Source organism: Necator americanus, chromosome II (genome assembly GCF_031761385.1).
Source record: "Necator americanus strain Aroian chromosome II, whole genome shotgun sequence".
Lineage (NCBI taxonomy): Eukaryota > Metazoa > Nematoda > Chromadorea > Rhabditida > Ancylostomatidae > Necator > Necator americanus.
In genome coordinates, this window is record NC_087372.1 from 35,148,711 (window position 1) to 35,175,618 (window position 26,908).

General features: G+C 38.9%; 3 protein-coding genes across 6 annotated transcripts; 2 read left to right on the top strand and 1 right to left on the bottom strand.

Moving 5' to 3' along the window:
• Positions 1–9,378: 9,378 nt before the first annotated feature.
• RB195_020455 (uncharacterized protein) lies at positions 9,379–11,504 on the top strand (the record flags this gene model as incomplete). 2 transcript variants are annotated; one of them, XM_064188751.1, is made up of 7 exons in its annotated part: positions 9,379–9,458; positions 9,558–9,702; positions 10,109–10,209; positions 10,309–10,406; positions 10,481–10,591; positions 11,231–11,313; positions 11,454–11,504. In XM_064188751.1, the coding sequence occupies 7 exons, from the start codon at positions 9,379–9,381 to the stop codon at positions 11,502–11,504; spliced, it is 669 nt and encodes a 222-aa protein (XP_064044631.1). The 2 variants fall into 2 exon arrangements, with proteins under 2 accessions (XP_064044631.1, XP_064044632.1); XM_064188750.1 differs by having other exon boundaries at positions 10,109–10,203.
• Positions 11,505–11,768: 264 nt separating this feature from the next.
• On the bottom strand, positions 11,769–13,214 carry RB195_020456 (uncharacterized protein; the record flags this gene model as incomplete). 2 transcript variants are annotated; one of them, XM_064188753.1, is made up of 5 exons in its annotated part: positions 11,769–11,850; positions 11,927–12,037; positions 12,104–12,194; positions 12,251–12,350; positions 13,104–13,214. In XM_064188753.1, the coding sequence occupies 5 exons, from the start codon at positions 13,212–13,214 to the stop codon at positions 11,769–11,771; spliced, it is 495 nt and encodes a 164-aa protein (XP_064044633.1). The 2 variants fall into 2 exon arrangements, with proteins under 2 accessions (XP_064044633.1, XP_064044634.1); XM_064188752.1 differs by having other exon boundaries at positions 11,842–12,037.
• A 580-nt stretch (positions 13,215–13,794) lies between these two features.
• On the top strand, positions 13,795–26,902 carry RB195_020457 (uncharacterized protein; the record flags this gene model as incomplete). Of its 2 annotated transcripts, XM_064188755.1 has the most annotated exons (13): positions 13,795–13,817; positions 14,137–14,245; positions 14,537–14,636; positions 14,834–14,888; positions 15,498–15,657; positions 15,987–16,079; positions 16,162–16,271; positions 16,968–17,088; positions 17,191–17,319; positions 20,922–21,092; positions 22,705–22,821; positions 26,809–26,815; positions 26,886–26,902. In XM_064188755.1, 13 exons carry the CDS (start codon positions 13,795–13,797, stop codon positions 26,900–26,902), a joined length of 1,212 nt encoding a protein of 403 aa, XP_064044635.1. The 2 variants fall into 2 exon arrangements, with proteins under 2 accessions (XP_064044635.1, XP_064044636.1); XM_064188754.1 differs by lacking the exons at positions 26,809–26,815; positions 26,886–26,902 and having other exon boundaries at positions 22,705–22,845.
• Positions 26,903–26,908: the final 6 nt, after the last annotated feature.

Below are 26,908 nucleotides of genomic sequence, written 5' to 3' on the forward strand. Positions count from 1 at the left end.
CAGATCCCAAGAATTATCTGATAGCCTAGCCGAAGTCTCTGTGGACAAATGAACAGCAGTATGGATGAGAATCTAGTCTTACCGTATCCCTGAGAAAAACATCATTCAAGACTCCTATTATGGAAGGATGAGGTTCTCCATGCGAACATCCTCATAACGAACGGAATGAGACTCGTCAACGTCAATTGAGGTGTCCGAAGTGCAGCGCAATTTTTGCCCTCCATTATGCTTGTGTCGCGACGACCCTCCGAAAACTCGTCTACACTCACACTCTTCCAGCACATGAAAACATCTCAATTTTCAAGCGGGAAGCATTCCACCAGTCACGAGAATCCTCAATAGCCGAGCATTACGAGATCTACGTACGAGTGTTCCTTCAGAAGAAAATAAATAAAGCCGGAGAAGATAAATCAGTTGGGGAGAGAGAGTCATTATGAGTCATCGATAAAACACGTACGTTTCAACGGATCCACAAATCTGCTGCGCCGTCTTTCTCCTGACTGATCCCTCTATCACAGACCGCTAACGGTCACGTCATTGTAGATCTGTAATCATCAGCCAAATTCAGGTTGCTTAAATAAGTCAGGGATAACCTAAGTTAAATCATAAAATGGCGAAGAAATGTATTGTGAAGCAATTCGTGGAGGAAATACAGTAGCTAATAGTGACTGGTAGAGTCTGGTCAGCTAATTACATTACAGCCAGCTTCTTTCGAGCGATTGAAGCGACGTCGCGACAAAGGAGGTGCTCAAGGGTAAACTTAATTGACCAAAAGATATAGCGTACAGGAAACGACTTAAAATGAACGAAAAAGTTTTCACAAAAAAACCCCACACGTTTTCTGTTCGAAAATAATTATGATCAGATATGTGCCATGCATCTTTGTGCTCTATATAAGCCGTGAAAACACTCGAACACTCAAAATCGAGGGAACAGTTAACCTAGCTGCGAATTTCGAATCCAACAAAATGATGGCAATCAGTAGAGCAGCAGAAAACATTTGGAATGCAGTTGTTGATAGTGCACAGGACCAAACACACCACCGAACAATTCAAGGGCATCAAAACTGGTCACGTACCAGAAACTCTATTCTCTTAGTCGCGATTATATGGAAGAGCAAACTCGTTTTGAGTTCACTCTAAAGCTATACATGCGAAATCGGTTCCGAAAAGATTTTGATTTCTAAAAAAATATCTCGAAAGCATGGAAAACTTTGAGCGGGCTTACTTCGCTTGAGATTAAACCACCACAATAAGAAGGGCGTTTATTCCTTTGTTCGCCCAAAAGTTCCCAAAAATAATGGAATACAACATGTTGGAGTCGAATCTACCAGTTCTGATTGCTAGCGTCTGTCTGAGTGCACAGCGGGAGGTTATTTTCGCATGATTCACACCAAGACTCATTCTCCACCACTATAAGGAGAACAGCACGAATTTTACAAGACAAATGTGATGTATTGAGCCAGATGCACCTCAGCTTTGTCGGACAAAAATTGGGTGAGAGAAATCCGAGATAAACTCTAGAGAAACCCTTCATCCGCTCCATTCGCTCTTCCTTCCGTCCACTTCTTTCGTCTTCTCTTTCTTGCCTTCGCAATAAATTATCGAGCATCACTCTGGAGGTAAAACTGGCTAAAGCACTCTAGCTTGAATTTTGTCTCATTCATTCCATTCAACTTCAACTTCCTTAAGAAGCTGAACAGCGCGAAAAGAAGGATGACTGGACGTGCTGTGAAATAAAAATAGGGTAAGATGAATTAATCCCTTGATGAAAAAATCGAACAAATCTAAGGTACCATGACTAAGAAAAGCATAGAAAACCAGACAATCAAACACTTGGCGAAGAAGTACATCCGTCGTTGTGAGGAAACTTAAGACTGAGGAAGAGCACCATGCACTTTCCAAAGAACAGGTTTGTAATAGGAAAACCAAATGGTGGGTCGAAGACTTCAATGAAAAGGAGGCTTAACGTTATCGATTCGAAGTGATCGTCACAAAGTACACACCTTCCAAAACAAGGTCATCAGATCCAGTTTCAACAGACCTTTGACTTGAATCGAATAGTGGCTGAATAGGAATTGGATCAGAACGATAAAAATATTTCTAAAAAAGTTCTTCTCAAGTAGGAGTGTCGTTTTTCCCGATAAAAACTCCAATTTCACAAAAAAAAAATGGCTCTCTGCTTTTCAAATATCTCTTTCAGAAGAAAGTGAAGACGGAATGCTTTCAAAAACCTTAGAAAGACTGGTAGTTCACTCTTTTTTGTTTCACCATCGGAAAACTTTGGATAACCGCAAAGGAAAACAAAATGTTTCTATTTCCTATTTTCTGGTAAAATTCCAACTCCTAATGTTTTGGAAATGAAGAAAATGCTTTATCAATAGTTACAATGTTTGGAAATCTCAATGGTCCAGCGATGGGCTGCCGATCATATAGTCACCCATATAACTACTACTTGGCAAGTAAAGCAAGTAAAACAACACCATGTAATACCAAAGTCTCGGTAGCATCCATATCCTAAGTTATTAAATGAGGCCAAAGCTTATTAACAGTAAAAAAACCCACTTCCCTTAGAACAATTATGCATTATCAAGGAATGCAGACAAATTTTTTCAACTTTCCGGGCAAGATTAGGAAGATTGATTAGGTGTAAAAAGATAAAAGGATTACTTTGGTGAGCTGTCCGACTTTTCAATAACCCTCCAAATTAAGCACGAAAAATATCAGTGTTTTAACATGACAAATCATGAAGTTAAATCTTTCGCAAGATCGATCAGATCGCATCGATATTCTGCAAACTTTGAGCTCCGATATGTGAGCAAAATGTTGTTGTTTCATCGTGCAGAACTTCACTGCTTGAGAAATTCTCCAAAAACAAATATTCTTGAAAAAAGCGAAAATATTAGAAACTAAAACTTCTCAGCTCTAAGAATCTACCAACATATTCAAGTATACAGTGGAACTATGAAAATTATGCATTCATTTAGGTTAGAGAGTGGAATGGAAACAAAATCAATAAGAAATTTCTTAAACACTGAATAGGTACCAATATTCCCGCCTGATTTACAGGACTGGTCTTTTAATTTTCCTTTGCAGCACCAGTAACCAACCATTTAAGGCAGTATTTCCAGAGAAAGTTTGATTAGAACACTTTGAAGTGATGACAAAACGCTCAGTGGAAGTTTTGGCAGGAGTTCGAAGTGCGTTGTATTTTCTCTTAGAATTTGAGAATCTATGAAATTCTTTCCTCCGAAAAAAAATACGAAAAAAAACAGCAACAACAACAAGAAAGCGAAGATATAAATGACATCAGTGGAAACACAGTTACAGAATCAAAGACCTGTCTTGCTACCAGCCAAAACGCGCCAAGACGTTTGATACCAACAGATTAGCCGTTACCAGTTTTGTCCACTTTCCCTGCCGTGCACACATCACACATCGTTGAACCAAATCAGAAAACAGATCAGAAAGAGAAGTAATCAAACAAGCAGCAGGAGGTTCCCATGAGAAATTCTGGAGAAATAAATGAAGTAATAACGAATCGCAGCCTGCCGACAGTTTTTTGGACGCAGTCGTAATATACAAAAGATAAAAAAGGAGCGACTCATGGCATTGTCACCGATTCCAGTCACCACCATTGTCACCGAAAAAAAAACTGCGCTGCAAAGGATGGTTATTATACAGAGAAACAAAATAATTTAATCATCTCTTCAGTGATTTCATTTCATAGGGTGTTTCAAAATTTCAAATAAGCCTAAACCTGCTAACCAACCGAGCGCTAAATTCTAAAATCTCCTCTGAACAGAAAAAAAAGTGGGAAATTTCTCAAAACGGATTCTTGCCGAACACTGGATTCTGTTGCTTATTCATCTGTAAGTTTAAAAAACCTGTGCAATGTAGAAACAACTTCTTGCCAATGATAATACTAATGATGAAAACCAAGATCTATGATTAAATTGGTAGAGGAACGGTAAGGTAAACAGAGTGTAAATAGCATCTTGAACCGGTTACTCATTTTTTCACTAACCTGCAGCCGCCAACAAATCAATAGAAGAATAGTCATGGTTCAATTGGCTTGCGGGATTCGAATGTTACGGAAATAAACAAATTTTGACGAAACGAGAACTCAATGCAAGGCTCCCATTCTTTTCCGTAAATCCAAATGTGAGAACGTACGGAACAGCATCCCTACAAGAGCACAACAACGACCTGCTTTCTATATGAGGTTTAAGTGCCATGCTTATTATCCTCTTAATGTACGCAAGAATATGACAAACGTTGTTTATATTCACGATTTCAAACATAAGCTTTAATCAACGGGGATTAGAAAACTAGAAAACAGGCACATACAGCTGTTGAAGAAGACGACTCGACGGAGATAAGGTGTTATTTATTGTTTTTGTTATTCAGGTAAATATTTAATGTCCAGATGAATTACAAAAGACAAATACGTCGACAATTATACTAATATGTTTACAGAAGTGGTTGATGGAGGAGTGATTTAGACCAACGAAATGGGCGGAGTAGTCGGCAATCGAGGTCAATTTGCGGTGAAATCCACGACCACAACAACCTCACATTGCTAGCCAAACAAAAATCAGCGAACATTTTAGTTGATGATTGGAACAGCACCTCGTAAACAGGTGGCTAGGAGCATCGAAAATGATCTGATTCAAGGTTAAAGGCATCAGCCCACGAATCTGAGGTGGTGCAGATTTCAGGTGGAGTATTCGTATACAGGATGGGAGACTACGGAGAGGGAGGTGATTCCGTCCATTTCTTCCTAATTGCCGTAAAAAACGGCCCGGAAGATGCGGCGCCGCACAAGAGTGGCGCGCTCCAATCGAACCTCCTGTACAAAATGGTGCGCCAAAACGAATGAAGCCGTATCTTCCGGGCCGTTTTTTACGACAATTAGGAAGAAATGGACGGAATCACCCCCCTCTCCGTAGTCTCCCATCCTGTATACGAATACTCCACCTGAAATCTGCACCACCTCAGATTCGTGGGGTGATGCCTTTAAACCTCCGAAATCGGATAACTCCACAATATCAACCAATTAGTTTTACAGTATGCACCATGTTCTCGTAAGGCTGTGGGTCCACACGGCGTAACGGTAAAACGTCCGATTAGCAGTAAATCCGATCAGTTTTCTAACTATTACTTATTGTTATTATTTTTTCTTTTAACCTTTCAAACAAATTGAGTAAGCGGAAAAAACACGTCCAATACCTTTCTAATTCGAGCTGCTTAATCAGATTTCTTCCAAAGCTTTCCAATTTTTGGCGCTACTAATCCACCAAAGAACGTCAATCTCTAGTCTGCTGATCATATCTCAATGAGTTTTTTTTTTGTTGTTTTAGTTTCCTTACTTCCTCTTCTGATCACTAATTTTCTTAAAACGATGGTACATAGGTGAGAAATGGAGATTGGCTTCCAGAAATAATGCGGTCGAGCAGAATATCTTTTCAAATAGTACTCTAAAAGAGTGGACACCAAACATCAACTCGGCCCTACTACCTATGCAATCGCCATATAACTCGCAACTTCAAGAAAAGGCTCTTGATTTCCTACAGTTTACATAAACACCAATTCAGCGAATCGACTATGAATAATAGATGTTGTCCGGTTAAAAACAGCTACGACTGGTAAGAACTTTACTTCAACGAAGGGAATTCAGCAAACAATGTGACATTAGGTGAAAAGAAGAAAGCAAATTCTTAAAAAAAAATACCTTGTCTCAGCAGGCAACACGAAAATCCAATTATGGACTACGGATTCTCAAAACCACCAAGTTCCACGTTTAGTAAATGTAGATGGGTGGCAGTTTTCTAGAAAGGTGTACATCACATCATAGTATACCCATAAACAACAAAAAGAAGAAGAATCAAACTTACCAACTGATTCACACTGATATCCATCTGACCCTTAACAAATGTGGACATCCCTGCACTAAAATATACACATTTTATTTTCTTGTTCTGAAAACATAGCGTTTTCACCTTCACGGCTGTAAATCTCGAAACCACATCACGAAAACACACGCGAGATAAAGAAGACGAAAAAAATAAGATATATAAAGCACAAATTAAAGAATAACGCGGCGTAGAGTTACATTTCCTTCTCTACCCCTCTCTTCAATTTGAGAAGAGTTACAGTAGCGTGAAAACGACCAGAGGCCTGTTGCAGTTACGTAAGCGGCTGCACTTGAAAGACTCGATGCAGCTAACGTTTGCTAATCGAGCTGGGAGCATCGTTAAATCCATTCATCTTTGTCATCCGAGTAAAGTTATATACCTGTAGTCCCGCTTTGATCGCAACCGCTGCCCCCACCGCGCCGTTTCGAGCGCAGCCGCCTACGCGACTGCACCAAGTTTCAAGTGGTTTTGACCCGACTTCGCCTTGAAGTCTGGCTCGCTCACATTGCGGTTAAAAAATTCGCGAAGTTTTTGATAGGATCACCTCTTTAAGAGCTAAACACACCGATGGTAAAGTAGTTGGTGGAAAGGGTCGTCCTTCTTGAACTGTCGATTGGTGAACTATCGCTTTCTCAAAAGTTTCCGAGTTGGGTGGAAAAAGACACAAGAAAACATTTGAGCGTTAACAACGATCGTTGTGCTCCATGGACGTTTTCTTGCTCGCCGAAGTACAAGCCAAAGAGAGAGGTGTTCAGTGCCTCCCCCTTCCTCGAACTATCTTAGCACCATTTTACGATTCTGTCATATTTGAAACATTGAACATGGTAATTAAAGGATAAAGTTTCTGGCGTTAATCAATCCGCTTGGGATGCGCCACCACGTTCACTTAAATTCAGAACTTATTGAGGCTCACGAACGTGTAACTGGCGTATACAATGACTTGCGGGGGCTAGCCAATGTGTCAAATCAGCGTTTTTACCCTCCCAGACAGGTCTGGTACCAATATATCGACTCCGGAGGGATGAAAGGCTTCGTGAGCACTAGGGCGGATTCGAACCTCCGATCGACTGTGCAGTAAGCGGAACCTCTAACCGCTACACTGGGACTTTTTGCTAGTAACTCTGAGAATTTCTCTGATAGTCGAAAAAGTTTCGATTGTGTATATGTTACCATTTCTCCTTGTTAGACATTTTACAAGGTCAAAACAAAACATGCGAACATAAACATATCACAAGAATGAGAAACGAGCAATAATTAAAAAGAGAATAACTAGAGCTACCATAATAACAACAAAGGAGAGGAAATGATTCACGGCAGAGACATAATAAGAAAAGTCAGATGGTAAAAGCGCGACCAGTCGCGCAGCAAGGTGGTAACGATTCGCAATGTCATCTAGATGAGGCTATTAATCTTTTTTTCATTTACTATTTTAGTCAGTATTATTTTCAGTTTAATTAAATCGTTTCCTATGTTTGATTTAGGGTTTCCAAAGCCATTATGAAAAGAAAATATACCAAGAAACATCTTCGCAACTCTTTATAGAGGTCATAAAACAGTCTGTATAGAAAGTCGAAATAAAAATAATCCAAAATATCGATGAAGAAAACTGACCGAATATCACTTACATTGAACCGGTCACGTCCCCTCTAAAAAAGAGGTGCAGCAGATCAACAGCACGATACAACAGCGTGATCTACACGTGGTCAAAACAATAAATATGAAACATTACGTTAAAATAGTCCGTCTTCAGTTAAGTTCTCTTATAATTTCTCATACCTTGAGATTTATCTGTGCTCGCGATCCACAATGTGCTTCCTCCTTTACCAAATACTATTTTTTTGATATTGCTACAGACTGCCCAAAATCCGGACGCAAGACAGGAACGTAAGAACTTCACGATACGATTCGGTCTGCGCCGTAAACCGCAATAAAAGTTCCAGTTTAGTGAGACTTTTAAGACGATGCAATTCCACAACGGTAGTCAATTTATGGAATCATGACAGTCAAATCCACTGACTTTTTTCGCATATTTATTGGTAAAGCACTTGACCAGGGAACGAGTTGGTTTTCTTGGAGAGCTTTGTGGATTGTGGTTCTTTCAAATTCTATTTGTAGTTCTTCTTTCAAACAGTTTGCAAGTTTCTAGAAAAAGTAGTGATGAGTTCTTTTCCCCTCAAAATAATGGCAGAGGCCACCGTAATCGGAGTTGAGTTCTTCCCTTTTAGTATATCTTCACACCGGGTAGAGCGTGATGATCCACGTTCAAAAATGCTTCATTTCTCCAGTGATGATATCAAAACGACCTGCAGCACGGTGCAGTTGCGTAATTGGTCGCGCTCTAAGCGGCGCAGTTGCGATCGATTTGGGACCACCACATAGTGGAGCAGTGAAATGTGCTAGCAAAAGTTCCCCATCGATCTCAACTGCTGCGCTGCGCTACGCCGCTTCGAGCGCAACCGCTTACGCAACTGTCGGTCCTTCATGTCGTTTTGAGCCAACTCCATATCATTTCTTCAAATTGCGGTCAATGTTCCAAGTCCCATAGCTTCGCAGTCGTGGTGCTAAATTTTCCCCTGGGCTCCTCTATTCTTCTATATATTCATTAATTCATGTGTGGCAAGAGGTTCGCCAAAAAATGAAGGAAAAAATACTGTGGCAAGATCGAAATAGAATTCCTTTTTTCCCTCGTAAATACAAAGAGTAGTTCTACGACGTAACCTACTTGTGGCGGAGAATGATAAAGCAAACGGTAAAGTGTTGTTTTTTTTTTTTGGGGGGGGGGACTCGGTCATTTCTGGAAGTAAATAACTAAATAAGTCGGGCCCGTAAGACCAAAGCATTGGTCTTAGAGGATCATGTAGGCTCTAAAGCTTCTAAGAACAAAATGGAAGAAAGAGTTCCCAGAAGTATGAGCGCGGTTGAGTGCCTTCCACCAGATAATACAGATACAGTAAAGATCGTGTGTAATTTAACCCAGTTCAACTTGCTGGGACAAAGCAGAAATTTTAAGCAGGGATTTTTTTCTCCATGCCCTTCGAATATATAACATATTCATGCAGAGTTAGGCCTGATTACATTCTGCGTAGAACTTTCATCTACACCACACGACACTGTCCCTTCGACATTTTGATATTTCTAGCGTTTAGACTCATCCTACATCCCTTTTCGTACAAGCTGTAATGAAGAAAAGCAGAAGAGCGTGATGGAACAGCACACTGAGCTACCAGATGGCCTCGTCGCGCTCCAAGTTGTTCCAGATTGGGTCCTTTAATTAGACGAGACCCGAGACCCAACGGGGTATCTTCTGTCTTTTCAACTTGAGATTTCATCTAAAAAATTGTTCATATGACCTCAGTTCGATATTGACTAGATTCATAGATTTTTTCTAAATTACTTGGTAGGGTTATTTTATTTTTATGAACCTTAAGAAGAATAATTTAAGCATATCTTCAACTGTCGCGATGTCTAGAGAGAGCTCTTGCTACAGACCGTACCACAAACCAAAACGTCAAGGAGGAGGCGGGAGAAAGATACCAGATAGGTAAGTCCTTTTCTTTTCTTTCCACAACTCAACTGCTAATAGTTTTCCAATCTAAGAGACTTCCCTTCTCTATTTGTAAAGATATAGTATTTCTTACAGGTGGTTGAATTATGATCCTGTAGGCCGTGATCTGGAAGGCACTCCTTTCGTTCCATTTAAAACACCTCTTGACAAGTCATTTTTTGCCGGGAAGAATGATATAAGTCAGGACGAACATTTTGATGTCGAACGAATAATGACCTTAGTGAGTGTCTTTCTAATATTCTCACGATTCACGGAAAGTTTGGGATCCAATGGCTTCAGTGTGATTTCTTGGAATGAACTTTTTCCACCCTCATTCCTTAGTATTGGTAGTAAAAAATGTTTAATTTCTCATATTGCTATTGGCGACAGCGCACCTGTAAGTTCACCTTCTTCGTCTTTTAAAAAATTGCACTCAAGCATGTGATTCTTTTGAAACTTGAAACATATCTAATTTTACTATTTTTCTCAGGCTTTTTGTTTTGGACATCATTTTAGTTGTATTTTTTTTGTTTTTGTTCTTTTCTTTGGGAGTATATCGAGATCATTCATATTTGGGAAGAACTTGTCAAGCACTATAGGATGTAAATTTGAGACAATGCACTAATCAACTATGTTTCTAGTTTTAGGCTCGACAACAAGGAAAAACCATAGGCCTTGTTGTCGACCTTACCAACACAGATAGGTATTATAAGAAGAGTGATTGGGACTATTATAACGTCAAGTACGTGTGAGTTTTTTTCTTTAAAAGATCCTCTAGTACTTTTATTTATGCGTATTTCGTGTCCCTATTGTTAAATTTTATTGAACGGCCCTTTACTTTTTTCAGAAAAATGAACTGCCCTGGACACGAAGTAAGCGAGCGCGAGGATATTGTCCAGAAATTCTTGGAAACTGTTGATGAATTTGTGAGCGATTCCAATAACAGTCAGTGGAATGTCCTGAATATAGGAAGAGCAAAACAGCGAAAGAGAAGTTTCTGTAATTATTTACGTTTACAGATGAAAAGTTGATAGGAGTACATTGTACGCATGGACTAAACCGCACTGGTTACCTAATTTGCCGTTACCTCATTGATAGGAAAGGATGGACAGCAGCTCATGCTATATCACGTAGGTTCAATTAGAAACGTTAATGTTGCATTAGTTTCCTTAGTGGCTGCCCTCGCGTATTACCACTTTTCTCATGTTCTTGTTGAACACTTTCTGGGATTCGAAAGCAAAATGGTGCGAACATTTTTTTTCGTGTGCCTACGACAGCTTTCTTGTCTTCTGAAATTACTTAAACGTGGCATCGCACTGACTCCTATTTAGCCAATTTGTTACAATGAAAAGAGTTCCCTTTGTGTAACAACTTCTAGACAGTCACATCATTCATCTTCCTTGAAGAAATGTCTTTCTTTTTCCGTTCACTTGAAAATAGATGGGATTTTTTTGCACTTTCCATAGAATGAGCTGATAAGCCTGGGAATGTTGTTTGGTGTCTCCTTCTACAAGCTTGTGTCGTTGAAAATTTATTTAAAAACTGTTTTGTTTATTTAACACTACCCAGTGCTTTGTAAGATAAATTGGGATACCTGGAAAACCTGCAGAATAGCCTTAGATCTTTTGTTTGGTAAAAATATTCATGACTGTTTAGAAATAGCTACGCAATAGCAGTTATTTTCGTACGCTTATGAGTAAACGAGGTTTGAGAAAAAGGGCAACAACTACATATTTTGGCGATACTCTTCAAAACTATTGATAATTTAGTGTTCGAATTCTCTCGTGGACATCCCATTGAACGAGGACATTACAAGAAGAGTCTCTACGAAGCAGAACAACGGATAAAAGAGGTATGTTCAAATGAGGACGCAGTTTGGCCACTAGTGTTCTTTTATCTTTCGTACCTAGGCTCCACTTTCACCTGTAAGCATAGACTGTTAAAGAGCTAACCCGAAAAATTCCGTTGCATTCTAATTTACGTCCTATTTAGACCGTTCCGGCAAAAGTAAGAAAAAACGATGAGGAGAGGAAAGTTTCATAAATGTTTAATAACTGATGGACAGTTTAAATACAGTAATTATTCATCGTATTCTTTGTATACCCACACGTGTTCAGAGTATCGTTGCTTCGTTCATGTTTTTTACTTACAAGTTGTTTAATGTATGGGTTTGTTGTATACTATCGCTGTCGCTCACTGCTAGGTTAAGCTGTGATTTCTCAATGGTAATAGTACCAATGTCTATATACGAGTACTGCACCTTTTTGTTGATTTTTCACACGAAGAAACGACGTTTCATAGTGCTCTCTACATCAACCTTTTCTCTGTCTTCATAGGAGATGTGCTATTGTTTACTTGATTTATCCAAGGTGTATCATCCTCAAATCCCCTGTATTCTTCCCAGAATTTTGTGATCAGGATTGGTAAGATAAAGAGAATTTCCTATATAACCATGTTGCATGTACCTCGTTCGAAGATGACTTCCAACGGGCAGATTTGGCATCCCTTGAGATATTGCAAACGTATACAGGTTGGTGTCAGGTGATAACGACGCGATATCAAGCAACTGAAATTTCCTGAAATGTGATGAATATGTTGAAGAGCTACCAACAGCTGTTTAAAAAGGAAATCATTGGGGGAACCTATATTCGTCACGAGAAAACATGTCGTCGGCTGATCCTTTTTCGAAATTTCTATTGTCTGGGTAGAAGTGGGAGTAAAGTGACGATGAACCTAAGCAAAACAATGAATTAGAACTTTTGGCAAAAAAAAAAAGAAATCATATGAACTTTGGTGAGGAATTTGCTTGGCACATTCTTTTGCCCATCGGACTACATCGTCGTGATGCATATCGAAAACGCATGGACGGCATGACTGTCCACAGCAATCCTAAAACTGCATGCACCTTTGGTCAGTGTAGTGAAGAACACGATAATCAGTTGGACCGTAATAATACAACTTCTAGCACGTGCTATTTTGAGTGCGTGCTTCTTCGGATTTGTTGTTCGCTTGCAGAGATTTTTTGGGGTTTCTATCTCTTCAGATATAGTCGGGTCAAAATGACATGAATCACGAGTGTAATTGTGGTGCATTTGCGTACGCGCTTGAAACGGCGCAGTGGAGGCAGCAGTTGGAACCGAGGTGGGACCGTCGCAAACTGCGGCGATGGGTGGTACCAGCAAGTGCTTCACTACGCTCCTAGCCGCTACGCTTCACCGAAGTGCCGAGAGACAATCAGTTTACGCAATTGCGTACGTACTTCATGTCGTTTTGACTCTACTATAGGGATAGTGTAGTCTGGTCAAAACGACCTGAAGCTCGGTGCGGTTGCGTTAGCGGCTGCGGTCGAGCTAGCGGTTGGTATCGAGCTGGAACCACCATCGGTTTTACTTGGATTGCAACGATGAGTGGTACTAATGAGTTTCAGGTATTTTTAAGGCTGCCCGCAGACTTCAGAACCGCGCGACCTAACCCGACAGTGGTGTGATTGCTTAGCATGCGAACGATCATTCTACCACGATGTTAGAGACTTGATTAGAATTACTGAGCTTACTCTTTACTCCAATTGATAGCATACTGTGCTCTATAAAATTATGCTAGAACTCATTCTTAAATCAAAAACGGATAACGAATTAGACGCACTTGAGGAAGTGGTTCCTCCGGCTCTTCTTCCCATTCCTTGGTCTCCTCTTTATTTTCTATTTTGTATAGTCTAACCATACGGACAAGTTCGTCTGGTGTTGAACAACGCATGACCTGTGAAGATCTGAAGCAAGGATAACCAATGGCTTTATTTGGAACACATTTTTTGAGAGAGAAGTGGGACAAAACCTCAAACTCAAAACCCTGGAAAAGCTCGCTGAAACTGATCTGAATGGTCGACAATAACTAAAGTTAAAGTCTTAAGAATGTCCTTCATGGGTTATCGCGTTCTTGTCAGAATTGTTTCTGCGATATCGCAACGGCAACAGCACGACACCGCGCGCGGAAAACTACCACGGCGCAGATTTTTATTTTTGCTCCCTCTCATGAAATAATTCTTTGTATTCAGCATTACAATCTGGAGACGAAGATTTCTCTTTCTTTATTACATGTCTACATAACTTATAATTTCTAGAACACTCTTTTTCCTTCCTAATTTGCAATGAAATAAGCCAAATTTTCTGGAATACGCTTTCTTCCTTTCAGATCTATGTTGATTTCTTATCTTCCACGTTTTTTACATCGTATTGTCTCTATGTGGTGCTTTCTTGTTAGATTGTCTATATGACGATCGTCTTATTCAATATTTCATCTGTTCACCTGTTTAGATTGTTTGATTTGTATCGACACCATGGGGAAGAAAAAGAACATGGCGTAAGTTCTTCTTTTATTCTTCTTCGTTTGTTCTTATTTCGGAGAAGTTTGTTGTTGCTGTAAAAGACGATTTTAAGGACAAATACAATCCTTAATTTCTTGATCATTTTGAATAGAGATAAATCTTATGACTTCCTGCACAAGAAATTGCACTCCATAAGAAATCAGCCTTCCTTTCTTTGTCAAGTGACTTCTTGTCGTTAAATAACTCCACAGATCGCTATATAGTCACTTTTCCTCTTCAACGTACGACTATCAAAGCCATAAAATCTCCCTCTTCGAGTTGTTCGCTCTATACTTTATCCTTGTTGTGTTTCAGATCTGCTCATATCGACTTCGAAGAAGAAAATAATGAGCTTCAGGATGAAGTGGACACGTTTCATGCTGCAAATCGAAAATTAGCACCAAATGCCTATAAAAAGAAAAAGGTACTGTTCATCTAGTTGAAACAATGTTACCTTCGTACCTTGAAGTCACGTATGTGCCATCTTACTAGTGGGGCCCTTTTTTTGTAGTTTTTAAAGTTTCATTATTCTCAGCTTGATAAGTAGAAGGATTTTTCAATTTGCCGATTTCTTGTTTACATTAGCTTATTTTTAATTCTGATTAGCAGTATTTTTATCGATGTAGTATGTGTTCGCTCACTTCGTTCGATTAAATTTGCAGTCATTTTTCAGCCCCTGATAACGTTTTTCTCGATCTTTTTTCTTTCATTTCAGGCCAAGAAAGCTGAGGAAGTGTTAAACGTGGAAGCAGACGAATCCGAAGAAGAAATGCAGTCTGAATCCGATTTTGATGATGACAGTGGAACAGAATCTTGTAAGTTTGTTGTGTGTTCTTTTGTTGCTCTCCGGCGATGTTAAAGCAAGTAATAATAATAGTATTATTGATTGTTGCCATCTCCACATATTCTACTATTTAAAGCATAAAATCATTTGGAATTAAACCACTTCTTCCCACATTCTTATCAGACTTTTAATTCCAATTAGCCGATTTTTCTCAAGGTTTCGTTTCAGATGGTGTAGTTGATAACGAATGGGGACGAAAGAGAAAGGATTTTTATGGGACGGAGTGAGTAACGCTTAATTTGATAATTAAATATTTTAATTCGATGCTAGAAGATTGCATTTCATCTTCTGAGTCAAAATTTTCTTCGAAACTAAGAAACGTTTCATAGAATGCATTTTATTTACTTGTTATGCTAGTCCTGGCATATAAGTTTTGCATGTATTGGTATTCTGCAGATGATTTTATGCTCATGACCAAGTCGTTAGAGCGTTGAATTTCGCAAGAAACGCAAGAATTTTTCATCATTGGTAAGCTGCGCAAGAAACAAAATCTTGCTCTGCACGCCCAATTTTAACCATGCAGTCGTTGACTGTTCCAAGGAAGAACTGTTTGCAGCAGATGAGTGGCATGCTTAATCTCGTTAATCTCGGAATTTTAAGTTTATTAATCGTAACCCGTCAATACTTCCTGTAGTGAAATGTCGACACTCTTTTTATAAAAATACTTATGTAGGTGTCAGTCGCCGCTCATAAAAAATAACTCACAAACGAGGTACGTTGCATCAATCCTACCTGTGACTAGACTCTGTCTTTTTGTGGGCCATGGCAACAACATTGAAAAATGTGGCAGTATAGTTATGTTTTTGCACTGTTACTCATGCGAAGTACTCAGATATGTTGACGAGGATTGGGGAGGAATGCGTGAAGAAGAACTCGAGGATGCTGAACTAGAGGAGGAAGATGCGGCTGGCAGGCAGGCTGCATTGGATAAAGCGGCTGCACTCGCTGCTGAATTATTCGAGAACGAGGAGAAGACTGCGGAAAATCAGTCTGTTAGTGTTTCATTTTTCTGCTCTATTATTTCCGAGAAGAAACTCTCTATTGTCCTGTTGGTGTATACGGAAATTTGAAGTATTTGAGCGGATAACGAGGAGGTATAGGAGCTTTTGTTTTTTCATCGCGAATTCACAAAAATCCCACGCAGTATACCTTTCGGCTTACTGCTGTTTATTTTCCGGTATATTGTGTGTATCAATTTTAGAATTTATCGAAGTCGAAGCGATGTATGTGTTTGTGGTCGTTTGCTCGAAATCTAAAATTAAAAGACTGCACCAGTCTAGGCTACAAAATTTCAAATTACAACAGAGTTTGTTTGTTTCAGTGTGTCAAAGAGACCGTGTTCGAATGGAAATTTCCAGCAGTCAAGAAACTTAACAAACGCACCGTCGGAATTATCGAAGAATACAATAGAAGGGTAAATTGTTGAGAACTTTGCTTTGTCTGTTAAATTATTCAACTTCAGCTGCTATATTGATTTCTGAATTGAATACTTGCAGAAGGATCTGATGAAGGTGATCGTGGAACCGCTAGCAGCTGTCGTAGAAATCCTTCCTAAGAACTCAAACGTTCGCAAGCAGTTACTGTTGGTGCACGATGTGTACACAACGTGAGCACTTTTATACTTTTCGATACTCTTTACACATCATTATGTGAGACGCAAAGGCCCCACAACAATCAAATGTTGCTTTTTTTTGGAAATAAAATACTGGTCCATATCACTGACTGAGATTTCACCTCCTCAGGGATTTGCTACAAAAAATGTTGCATAAGAGCCCAGTTATTTGCTAACTATAGTTGTTCCCATTTGTTACCCATTTTCAGAACTCTTTCTCCTTTAAGTTCAGCTGATATCGGGTTGTTTCCTGGAACAGCAATGGTACTTTGCACTAAATTAATACCATTTGATGTTGACAAACTCATTCAGTTGTACGTAGACAATTAACGATAGGATCCATAGAAATCCCTTTTCTTGCCGTCAGTTTCTCCTCTTCCCTTCGGCACCTCTTTTGAATCGGCACTCAGGTGATTCAAAGGAGGTGCCGAAGAGAATGAGGCTTTGAATCTTTGTGATCTTGTGGGAGTCCATCAGGACTCATATTCATTCATATCTTTGATAATTACAGTCATTCATAGTCATCTCGGAATTGCTTCGCTGCTTCTTCCTTGATTTTTTTTCTCTATTCTCTATGTTCTTTCGTCAGTGTTTCATCTCTTCCAATAAGCTCCGTTGGTGGAGATCAAGGTGTAAATGAGTTAATAAACAAACACATCCCTCTCTGCTAAGTAAACATATTCTCTTTAGGTATATTCTGAACATGATGTTCTTTCTGCAACTGAAAGCTGAAGCATTGGGTAAAAAGAATGCTACGGATGAGATGGTGGACACGCATCCTGTACTAGAAAGAATTGAAAAATTCTCTGAGGTTAGAATATCACTGTTTGGAACTACCTTCACTCCTATGGATATCATATTGGATATATTATAAAGTGCACACCGTCATCATGAATCAGGTTTTTATTTAAAGATGATCAAACGCGTGGATGCCTTCTTGGACAAAAACGCTTCCGCACTCAAGAAATTAGTGAGGAAAGTGTCGAGTGGAGAACCCATTGAAAATATCGTTGTTGAACAATTCCCTGAGAGAACTGTGCAGGTAAGTTATGCACAAGGTGTAGTCTGGCAAAAACTAAACAATATCCTTAAGCGAAATAATGGAATAAACCACCAGATGTGAGTGAAAACTCATTTTTTATGTCCAGTCCTCTATTATGGTAGTTAGTTGGGCATGCATCATAACATAGTATTTGAGTATTTGAAAATAGTTGCTCTTAGAGCTAAAAATGGATTGTGGAGGGGGGGAGGTCCCGAGGCATTTTATTTCTAAAGAAATTCCTAAAGAATGTATTTGTCAGTCGTAGAATGAAAAGTGTATGTCATTATGAACGACAGTTATTATGCGCTGGCAATTACGAACACATGTGTCAATATCCAGTACATTGATGGTGCTCCCTTGAGGCCGCCAATAATTGTTGATTTGCATATTTCACAAGCACATGAGGCTTTTGTAGTTGTTATTGGTTTTGACGCGGCGACAGTAACGAAATCAGTCCCGGCTAACTCTCTCTCTCTTCTTTCTCTCAACGTCGATGCATAGAGCGACCCGATTCTGCTTAACTAGGCAGACGAGATAGAGAGTTGATTATATTACCGTTAGTGATGTTAAAAAGTATTGTAAGAGTGTAAATTAGTATTATACGTATATTAGTTATATATTATATAGTACTTTACTTAGTATTTATAGAGTAATGAAAGTATCATTAGAAATCGCTCAAAACATTAGTAAGAAGTGGGTCAAAACGACGTGAAGAACATCCCATGTCGATTTCAACCACTGTCTCCACCTTGTCACTTCAATGCTCAGCCGCTTACGCAACTATACAGTGTTTCACCTCGTTTTGGCTCTACTATAAATGGGATAAATGAATTGACGCTACACGAAAAAGTTGTGAGCATGATTTTCTTAAAAACCGCAACGCTAATGTCTGTTATGTATGTGGTGTACAGTTGTATAGTGAAAGCGATAAATGAGGAAAGAAGGGTGTTAGAAAGGCGGGAAAAGAGAGAGGCGATAGAATGTAGAGAGTTCTTCGAAATTACATATTTTATGTTAACAGTTAGGAACGAATTGATAAAATATAAATAAAACACGTTCTGGAATAAAGGACATATAGTAGGGTCAAAACGACATGAAGCACGTATGCAATTGCGTACGTGCGCAATACGCAATAAGCACATACGCAATTGCGTACGCGGAATCTCTCGGTGGAGCGTGGTGGAAATCTTGCTGGCACCATCCATCGCTTCAGTTTGCAACGCTCCCACCTCAGTTCCAACTGCTGACTCCATCGCGCTGTTTCGAGCGCGTACGCAAATGCACCGCAACTACACTCGTGATTCATGTCGTTTTGACCCGACTATATTTGTATGAACATTAATGTATGAACTAATAAAATATATAATGATAGATACAAATTTATAGGTTATGAGTATCAGTATAAAAGCTCCTCTTGAAAAATCCCCCCTCCCCCTCTCGGATACACATATTCGGCACGAATCTAATTGACATCGCCGGAGAAAGTAAGCACGTTTCTTGGAAATAAAAAGGCAGCGATAAAAACGCTGATGTTCAGCCGACATTAAAAGGCTAATAACTGTAATATATATGAACTTTCAGTACTTTATTATTCCCTTTGTAACGAGGATTGGCTTACTAATCCGACACTTTCCAGAGGAAAGACGTTTGTCAGAATATGAATATATGTTTGTGTGATGTTTGGTTTTTTCTAAAGAAATATAATTCTCTTTGCTCCGCTTTCCATACATCAACGTCACCAAAGCGTTCGCAATAGCGTCATCATAGATTTGGTGTTTAGAAGAAGTCAATTTCATAGGGTTTTTAAATTTTTCGTTCAGTTTTTTCTAGCACTAATCCGGGAATACTGTAAAGATATTGAGTTATAGTGGAAAAAGAAGTTTGGCTAATGTTAATGAACAGCATCGATAACCAGATTGGGAATTGTTTGATACTAAGTTTAGTATCGAGATTGTCAATATGAGAAGTTCGATCTGATCTTTTCGAATGGTTATCTGAGAAATTTCAAATGTTGTTAGTTTCGTTGAAAGTGGCAGGTGTTCGGCCCCTGTTTCATGCGACAAACATCATATCAAGAACATAAATTATTAACGTCTAATCCAATGTTTTCTGTTGAGCAAACATTAGTAAGTAAGAGACTATTACTTCCTTATTGGGCAAAGAGTAAAAATTACCACAACACAAATAAGTATTGGTCTGACGGCTCTGTGATTTGGTGGTTATTGATCCGTCAACTTGTTGGCAGCATTCATAAAATTGAGGGCTTGGTTCTTTTGAAGGTTTCTTAGTGCAGTTATGGCCTCTGTAGAAGGTATTGCGCTGTCCTAGTACTGGAATAGTGGGGAATAACGTACAGAGAAGTTGTGATGGAATATGTGCTTCGGGCAACGCGATATTACATCCGGTTCCGGATAGAGCGACTATCTTCCTGGTGGTCGACGATTGATTCTCCCTTCGGAATGTGAACTTTCATCGTATCGAGTCATTTCCATAGAAATTTCGACTCTAAAATTCGTTTCTAGAAATGACAGAGTTCTTCGCTTCGAGTCGATTGGGTAGCATTATTTTGGTGTGGTTGTCCACACAATTTCAGTCTTATCCATCGAGTCTTTGAAATCTCAGAGGTTGGAGAGAATTTAAGCGGATACTACTTCTAACGTAATGCAGTATCTATCAAAAGAACCCTCACCGTATATCATATCAGGTGACTACTGGCTGAGGATCTTCTACGCATTTAATTTTTTTTTTCGACTAAATTGGGAGAAATCCATTATTTCGTTAGAAAATTGCGAAAAAATATACATAGAAAAATGTGCTCCACTAGAATATTTTCCCAGGCGAATCTATACAGTTCTAGTTGAGTTATTCTGAATTTAATTATTGAGAAGACTAACAGACCCCTTGAGGGAATGTTGGTATAGGAATGCGTTTATGCTCGTGCTTATTACGCATTATTTGCCTATCTTTGATGAATGCAACGGTCGTAAATATATTCGGGCCTTATCTAAACTTGGAAAAGTTCCAGCTGTAGAGAAGTTCTCATATTTTTATGAACCTTTCATAGAAAGACCCAAATATGCGAAACCTATGCGAAAAAAAATTAGAAAAGAAGGAAGGAGACAGTAGCACTACTTACTAAATTGTAGGGAAAAAATAGAGCAAAGGAAGGTGTAAATAATCTGACATTTTCGAAATTTACATGCTTTGGGTTTCTTTTTTATTCAAATTAGTCCGAAAACTCGAAAGTTGAAGCCAGTGGTTTGAAATGTTGCCGAATTAATTTGATTAAACTGGTGTTGTATGAAAGTATTAGAGGAATCTCAGTTCACTGTCGATCCCGAGATTATCCTGACTTGAAAGGCCGCCATTAAAACACAGCAGAATGATCACATTACTATTGCACTTATCGTTATCTCTCCTACATCTATACACATCATCATCTGCCTCCATTTATCGAGATTTCAACATTCTGTACTTGACCGATTTTTGATTTTCTAGAGAAAAAAAAGAAATGGTCGTTCCCTCATCTCTAGGAAGTATAACGTCAGATTTTATTACTATAATGAAACCTCCATTTCAGTCAAGTAGATGGTTTTTTACAGAAAAAAGTGATGGATGCCGTGGAAGGGGAAAATTATGAGAACGTTGAAGGAGACCTGGCGGATAATGAGTTCTTGTCGCCGGAAGAGAGAAGGAAAGCAAATAAGCAGATAGAGAAGAACTTCAATGCAGATTTGAAAGGCAGGAAGAAAAAGACACCAAGAATTGCAAAGGTAGGTTTAGTAATATTTTTAATAGTTTCATTTGTGCATGTATGGAATGACGTAGTGGAAAGGATTTTTTGTCCACGACACCAGGTGTAACAATTAAAATTTTTCCAATTTTCTGTCAAATGAAATTTCAGAAAATAACATGAGAGCTTCCAATGCATTCTTTTTAATGTTCATTTGTTCAGTAACGAGTAGAAGCACACACTTTTTCGCCACGGTGAACTTTCGGTGAATTTTATAATTCCAATTACCATGGGATTTAGGTAATTGTAAAGTGATAATGTCACATTAATAGTTCTGCAGCCTTAGCCTCTTATTAGGTTGCACTTCTATTGAACTTGTGCTTTCATATAGGACAGATCAGTAGATGTCTTTCGTTTGGATGGTTCGGTACTTTTTATGCAATGATACTCGAGATAATTAAGAAATAAGAATCAAAAGTTGAAGTGAGGGGTTCTGAGACACAAAAACATGGAGTGTAGGTTTTTTGTTTCTGTTCCCATAATTGAATTTTTGTATTTTCTGTTTCTATGATGAAATTCTCGCAATAAAATGACCTTTGTTCTGCAGTTATGCAGAATTAATGCAGAGGTTATGTGGTCTGTGGTTAACGGTTCTTTGGAAGATTGTGGTTATGTAGTGAATTACAGTAATTTTCGTACTGTTATTATACAATTAATTTAATTCTGGAATTCGAGATTCCACCGACACTAACACGATTTTTCCCTGAAAAAGCGCCTGTAATATCGTGAAAGAATTCCTTATCATTCTGCAAACTTTGATTGCCTATTCCTATATGAAGTGCTTGATGCTTCATTTATACAATGTTATACAATTTCTGCGCAGAATACGAATATTCAGTCGAATGTGTTGTATCGACGTAACGCGTTACGTGTTCGTCTGCAGACGGTCGTTCCATTGAACAGGACCGGGACCACCGAAGCCATAACGCTTCATATCGATACAACACGTTCGCCGCCGGCTGTAAGACGTGTGCATCCAATGAAATTGCGTCTAAGAAGAATACATTCCCAGCTGTGCCGAAGATTCACGATGAATGTTTTATGTGTGCGCCACAGCTGAGTCATTTATACAAGGCATGATAAGACTGTTCTTAGTGCATGCCATTTCTCTTTCATCTTAGATGGAGTAGATTTTTATTTCATTATCGGATGTCTCATCTTTTGGTCCTAATGTTTATTTGTCATATTTAGTTTCTTTATTAATGTCAATAGTGTCGAGATGTCGGAAGCAGACCATGGAGATTTTAATTGAAAAACACCCGTCAATATATTACGCGGAACGACGTTGTACTAATTAATCTGTTGTGTACGCGTCCCGTCACTATAGTATACAGTGGAATATTTTGATTAATGGCGCTGGCGGGAAAATGGCGGGAAAAATTTGGGAAAGTATTATGCTCGTATTACTATTTAACGTTTTTCTTTTTGCTAATGAGCGGAGGACTTTAAATCATATCTGGTAATATGGTGAAAGACTGTAATTACAGCGGCAAACTACTTTCAGACAGCAATTATTATGAGCTATGTCTCTAAACAGAAAAATTCCACTCGTATATTAGAATACTGTTTAGTTTTTGTCGGAATATTTTCAGACCAAGAATCGTAAACGATATAAGGAGGCCGTAAAGAAAGTGCGCTCGCAAGTTGGAACAGTGCGAACAGAAATGCAAAAGTACAGCGGTGAATCAAGAGGAATACGTGCAAGCACAGTAAGATCAACGAAACTGTCATAACCAGCACACTTTTTCGCAGTTGTTATTTTTGAGACAGTTGTTATATTTGAATTGTTCTTGTTAGGTTTTTTTCTTTGTTTTTGTTGTGTATAATTTCTACAGAACCTATAGAATTGGATTAAACAATGCATGGACTCACAGTATAACGTATGGTCACGTTCTCCGACTTTTCAAAATCTTTAAGCGTTAGCACATACGGTAGCGAAATGAAATTTAAAGAATGCATATATGGTTGTTAACACACGTGACATTTGAATAAGCGTCCTTGAATATAATTCTCCTTTATTCTGACGTGTGCTTTTTCCATCGATTCTCGTTCATTTTCGTTTGCTGTCGGCTAATTTGTAATTCATGCTTTTATTTTCGAGTTTCAATGCGACTTATCCACTTTAATATCTACTTTGAAGATTGTGTGTGCTTATTATGTAAGCTACTTTGTCAGCTGCTAGTTACTGAGGTGACAGCCATTCGTTACGTTACCCCAGGCGACTGCGTGCACAGTGACGGAGAACGGCTTTCCATTACTACAACATAAGAACTGTTTTTTTAATCCTTCTTCTATTTCCCGTCATGTATATAACGTTATTGCACTTTGAATGCTTTTTGAGTGGTTCGGCTGAAGTTCATAGCTTATCTGCTTAGTAATGTTTCGCAGTTGTCAGTTGTGATGGTAATCGCGCTGACGAACATATGGATAACGCAAACATTTGTCAAGATGCAGTATTTGTCGAATTGTTGTTTATTCGTAGCCTGTGCCTGCATCGGTTACGTGTTTGGTGGTTAAGCCTTGAATGTGAATGCAGTTCTGGCGATTATAAATCTTCTCGTTTCTACCACTTATGCTTAATAAGATCGTAACCAGAATTGATGAAATTTCCCACCATTAGGAATTATTAGGTACCTACGCTGATGCGATTAACCGAGTCACTCTCTAGTCCTTAGTAAGATACAGCTAAAGGCGAGAAGAATTCATATGTGTCGCCTCCACTTTTTTTTTCAAAAACAAGCTTATTGATAGCGAACGCTAGTGTTGGCTGGCAATGAGCGCACAATGTCGATAAGGAAAAGATGCAATTAGTATTTTTTTTTTCAGGTGAATCTCGCCTTTTTAAAACGTACTGTTACTTTTTCATCATGTCTATCTCTTTTTTTTTTATTTTTTACTCTTCGGTTGCAGTATTCTAGTACTAGATGTACAAAGACAGTCGAGATGCCAAAATGTATCGATTGACAACTAAGGAACAATGAACCAAAACGTCCTAGAATTTCGTGCTTTCACTTTTTGTATGTGTGTTGTTTTCTCTAGTAGAAATTCTTCAACTGTGATGCGAGTTTTACATTTTTATTGAAGGTACCAAACCTGTATGACTCCGTAAAATAAACACAGTTGATTCCATGTACATAGTCATCTTTACAAAAAGACAAAGAATGTAAGAACTGAAAAATTCTTCAGAGAAATGATTCCACACAAACACAAGATGTCTATAATATTGTGGAATTTTGTGCACAGTGTTCGCTTGCAATTGCAATTTTATTATGTAATTGTTTCCTGCAGTTACTAGGTTACTATAAATCGTAGATAATATTTATTGCGTGTTTTTAATTATTTAGCCTCTTTAGAGTACGATTAGAACAGAAGCTGCATTGTTACACTGCCTTCAACACCATCACAACATCCAGAATGATTGCCCCTAGCGCATTTATGTAGTCGAGTCAAAACGACCTAAAGCTCGGATCAGTTGCGTGAGCGGCTACGCTTGAAGCGTCGCGGCCGAGTCAATGGTTCCGATCGGATCGGGACCCTTGCTATCTCTAATCATCGCTGCAGTGAGAGTGAAGCAAGGAATTGACCCAGCTTGATTCCAACCGCTAACGACTGGAACCGCTGGCTTCACCGCAACGTTACGAGCGCAGCCGCCTACGCTACAGTATCGGGATTCAGATGGTTTTGACCCGACTATACATACATACATACATATATAGTTGTGTCTTCCTAAGAAAAACTAACGATACCATCCCGGTCAAGCGGGAAAAAAACGTCTAGGAACGTTCGAGATTTCATTGATTTCCTTATTGTTCCGTCACTATGGTAGCAAACGAATTATTTCTTTCCTAAAATTATCTACGTCGACCTTACGATTCCCGAGGATATTTGGTTAGCTCTTTTTCGGTTTGTGGTTGTATAGTTTGAGCTATGATCATGATTATGATTATTTTCGATTAAAAAAAACATTCTTCACAAGATTTGTATCGTATCGCCTACGTGTTTTCGAAATGCGACATCTAACAATTAGTTAAAGTTTGTTATGCACAAAAGTCATTTAGGTACTTTCTATAGTGTCTAGTAGGTTGTATGGACACATATCTGTGTCTCATGCTTATAATATATGCATGCGATAAATCCATATAGATCGTAATTTGTAAATTCATTATCCATAATTTGTCGTTTTATGTGGAGGAATTAAAAGGAACGCTTATAGACAGTCGCTGTCGAACATATAATGCTAGTTTGAAGCGCTGCATCCCCTAGCGGAGGCTTATCGATCGATGGACGCTGAGACCCTGCCTCTCTGCGTCTGTGGATCGATAGAAGGACCGATCAGTACGCCGCTGATCCATTCTAGCGAAAAAAGGTTTTACTATGACAACGGAGCACTTTCATTAACTATGACTTAGAAAGGCTGAGAAGTTATCCGAGAAAAGCAAAGCGTAAAAAAAGGAGTTTTGAGGATCTTCGATCGATACCATCATCGTATCGATCGAAGGGACCAGAGAGGTGGGATAATGGTAGTCGCCGCCGAGTACGTAGTGCTTAAGGCCCGCACAATACGTTCGGCGGCGACTGTAGCCTTCGCCAGGCGTATCGTTGAGCGCGCTGACAGAAGATAGCCGACAACAGATTTCTGGGACCGCCTTGACCGCAAAGACACTTTTTTTGTTTTCTTTCTTTTTTTTCTGAGTAGATTCGTTTCTGTCAGGAAAAACCGTGGACGAGTTGCTCAGGCATTTATATCGCTCTCACTTCTGTTTTCGTGTTAACATACTTCCTAAACTCGTGATCGGAAATGTTCATGCTTCATTAGAGAGATCCCCTTGTCGACTACACGATCGAATCATTCGGAATCACTCGAATACTCGAACACCCGCACCTAGCTAGTAGACGGCGGAGTTGCGAGCGTGCTTGGCGTGAGGTTTGTGAGACTCACGTAATTTTGCGACCCAATACAAGCTACGGCTGCCGTTCTCACCATGTTTTCTTTTTTTTTTTGTCTAATATTTTACGACTTTCGCTTCAATGTAAACATTTATTGGGAAAAACTGCATTGTGGGTAGGAATTTGAGATAAATGCTCAAATTCTTCTCGGATTTGTAGACATAAAGCGTGAGCCCCGTCCCAATCACCTTCATAAGCGAATGTTTTTTTTATTAACCTAATGTTTTATGAATAACGTGTTGAGTTTTTGCACTTATTAGCAAATATTGTTATCGTATGGATCGTTTAGTTTGAATAACACTGCGCTGTGTGTGTGTGTGTGTCGGCTTCTACGGCGACTGCTTTACTCTTTTATTCGTGCCCAACATTCATTTTCAGAGCACAATTCGATTGTTTTGAGCAAATATTCATACCTTATACTACATTTTCACCTGCAAACCTATGTTTTTCATGAAACGCAGATCTTTCGAAATTTGGATTTCCGATTTTGTCATTTTTTTTTGCGTACGCTATAGCCGTGAAACTGTTAAGATGTTTGTTTCACTTGTTTTAACATTTCCTACCAACACATCTCTTTTATCACCGGCTATCTTTCATTGATATCGTTGTTACTTTGCGAGAACAAGGTTCAAGTCATATTTGTGTAGACCCTTTTCAAGTGTGCGGTCCTTTTATTCGCCTCCTTACATTTGCTACTCATTTAGTGATAGGGAACCGTCTCACTACGTTACTTTCAATATTGATCAAAGTTTATCTGTATGATGTTGCTTGTTACTTATGCGCATTTCGCATCTCGTTTAGTTTCTCTTAGTGTTTATTTTTTCAGATTATTTCTGGATTTGATTTGCA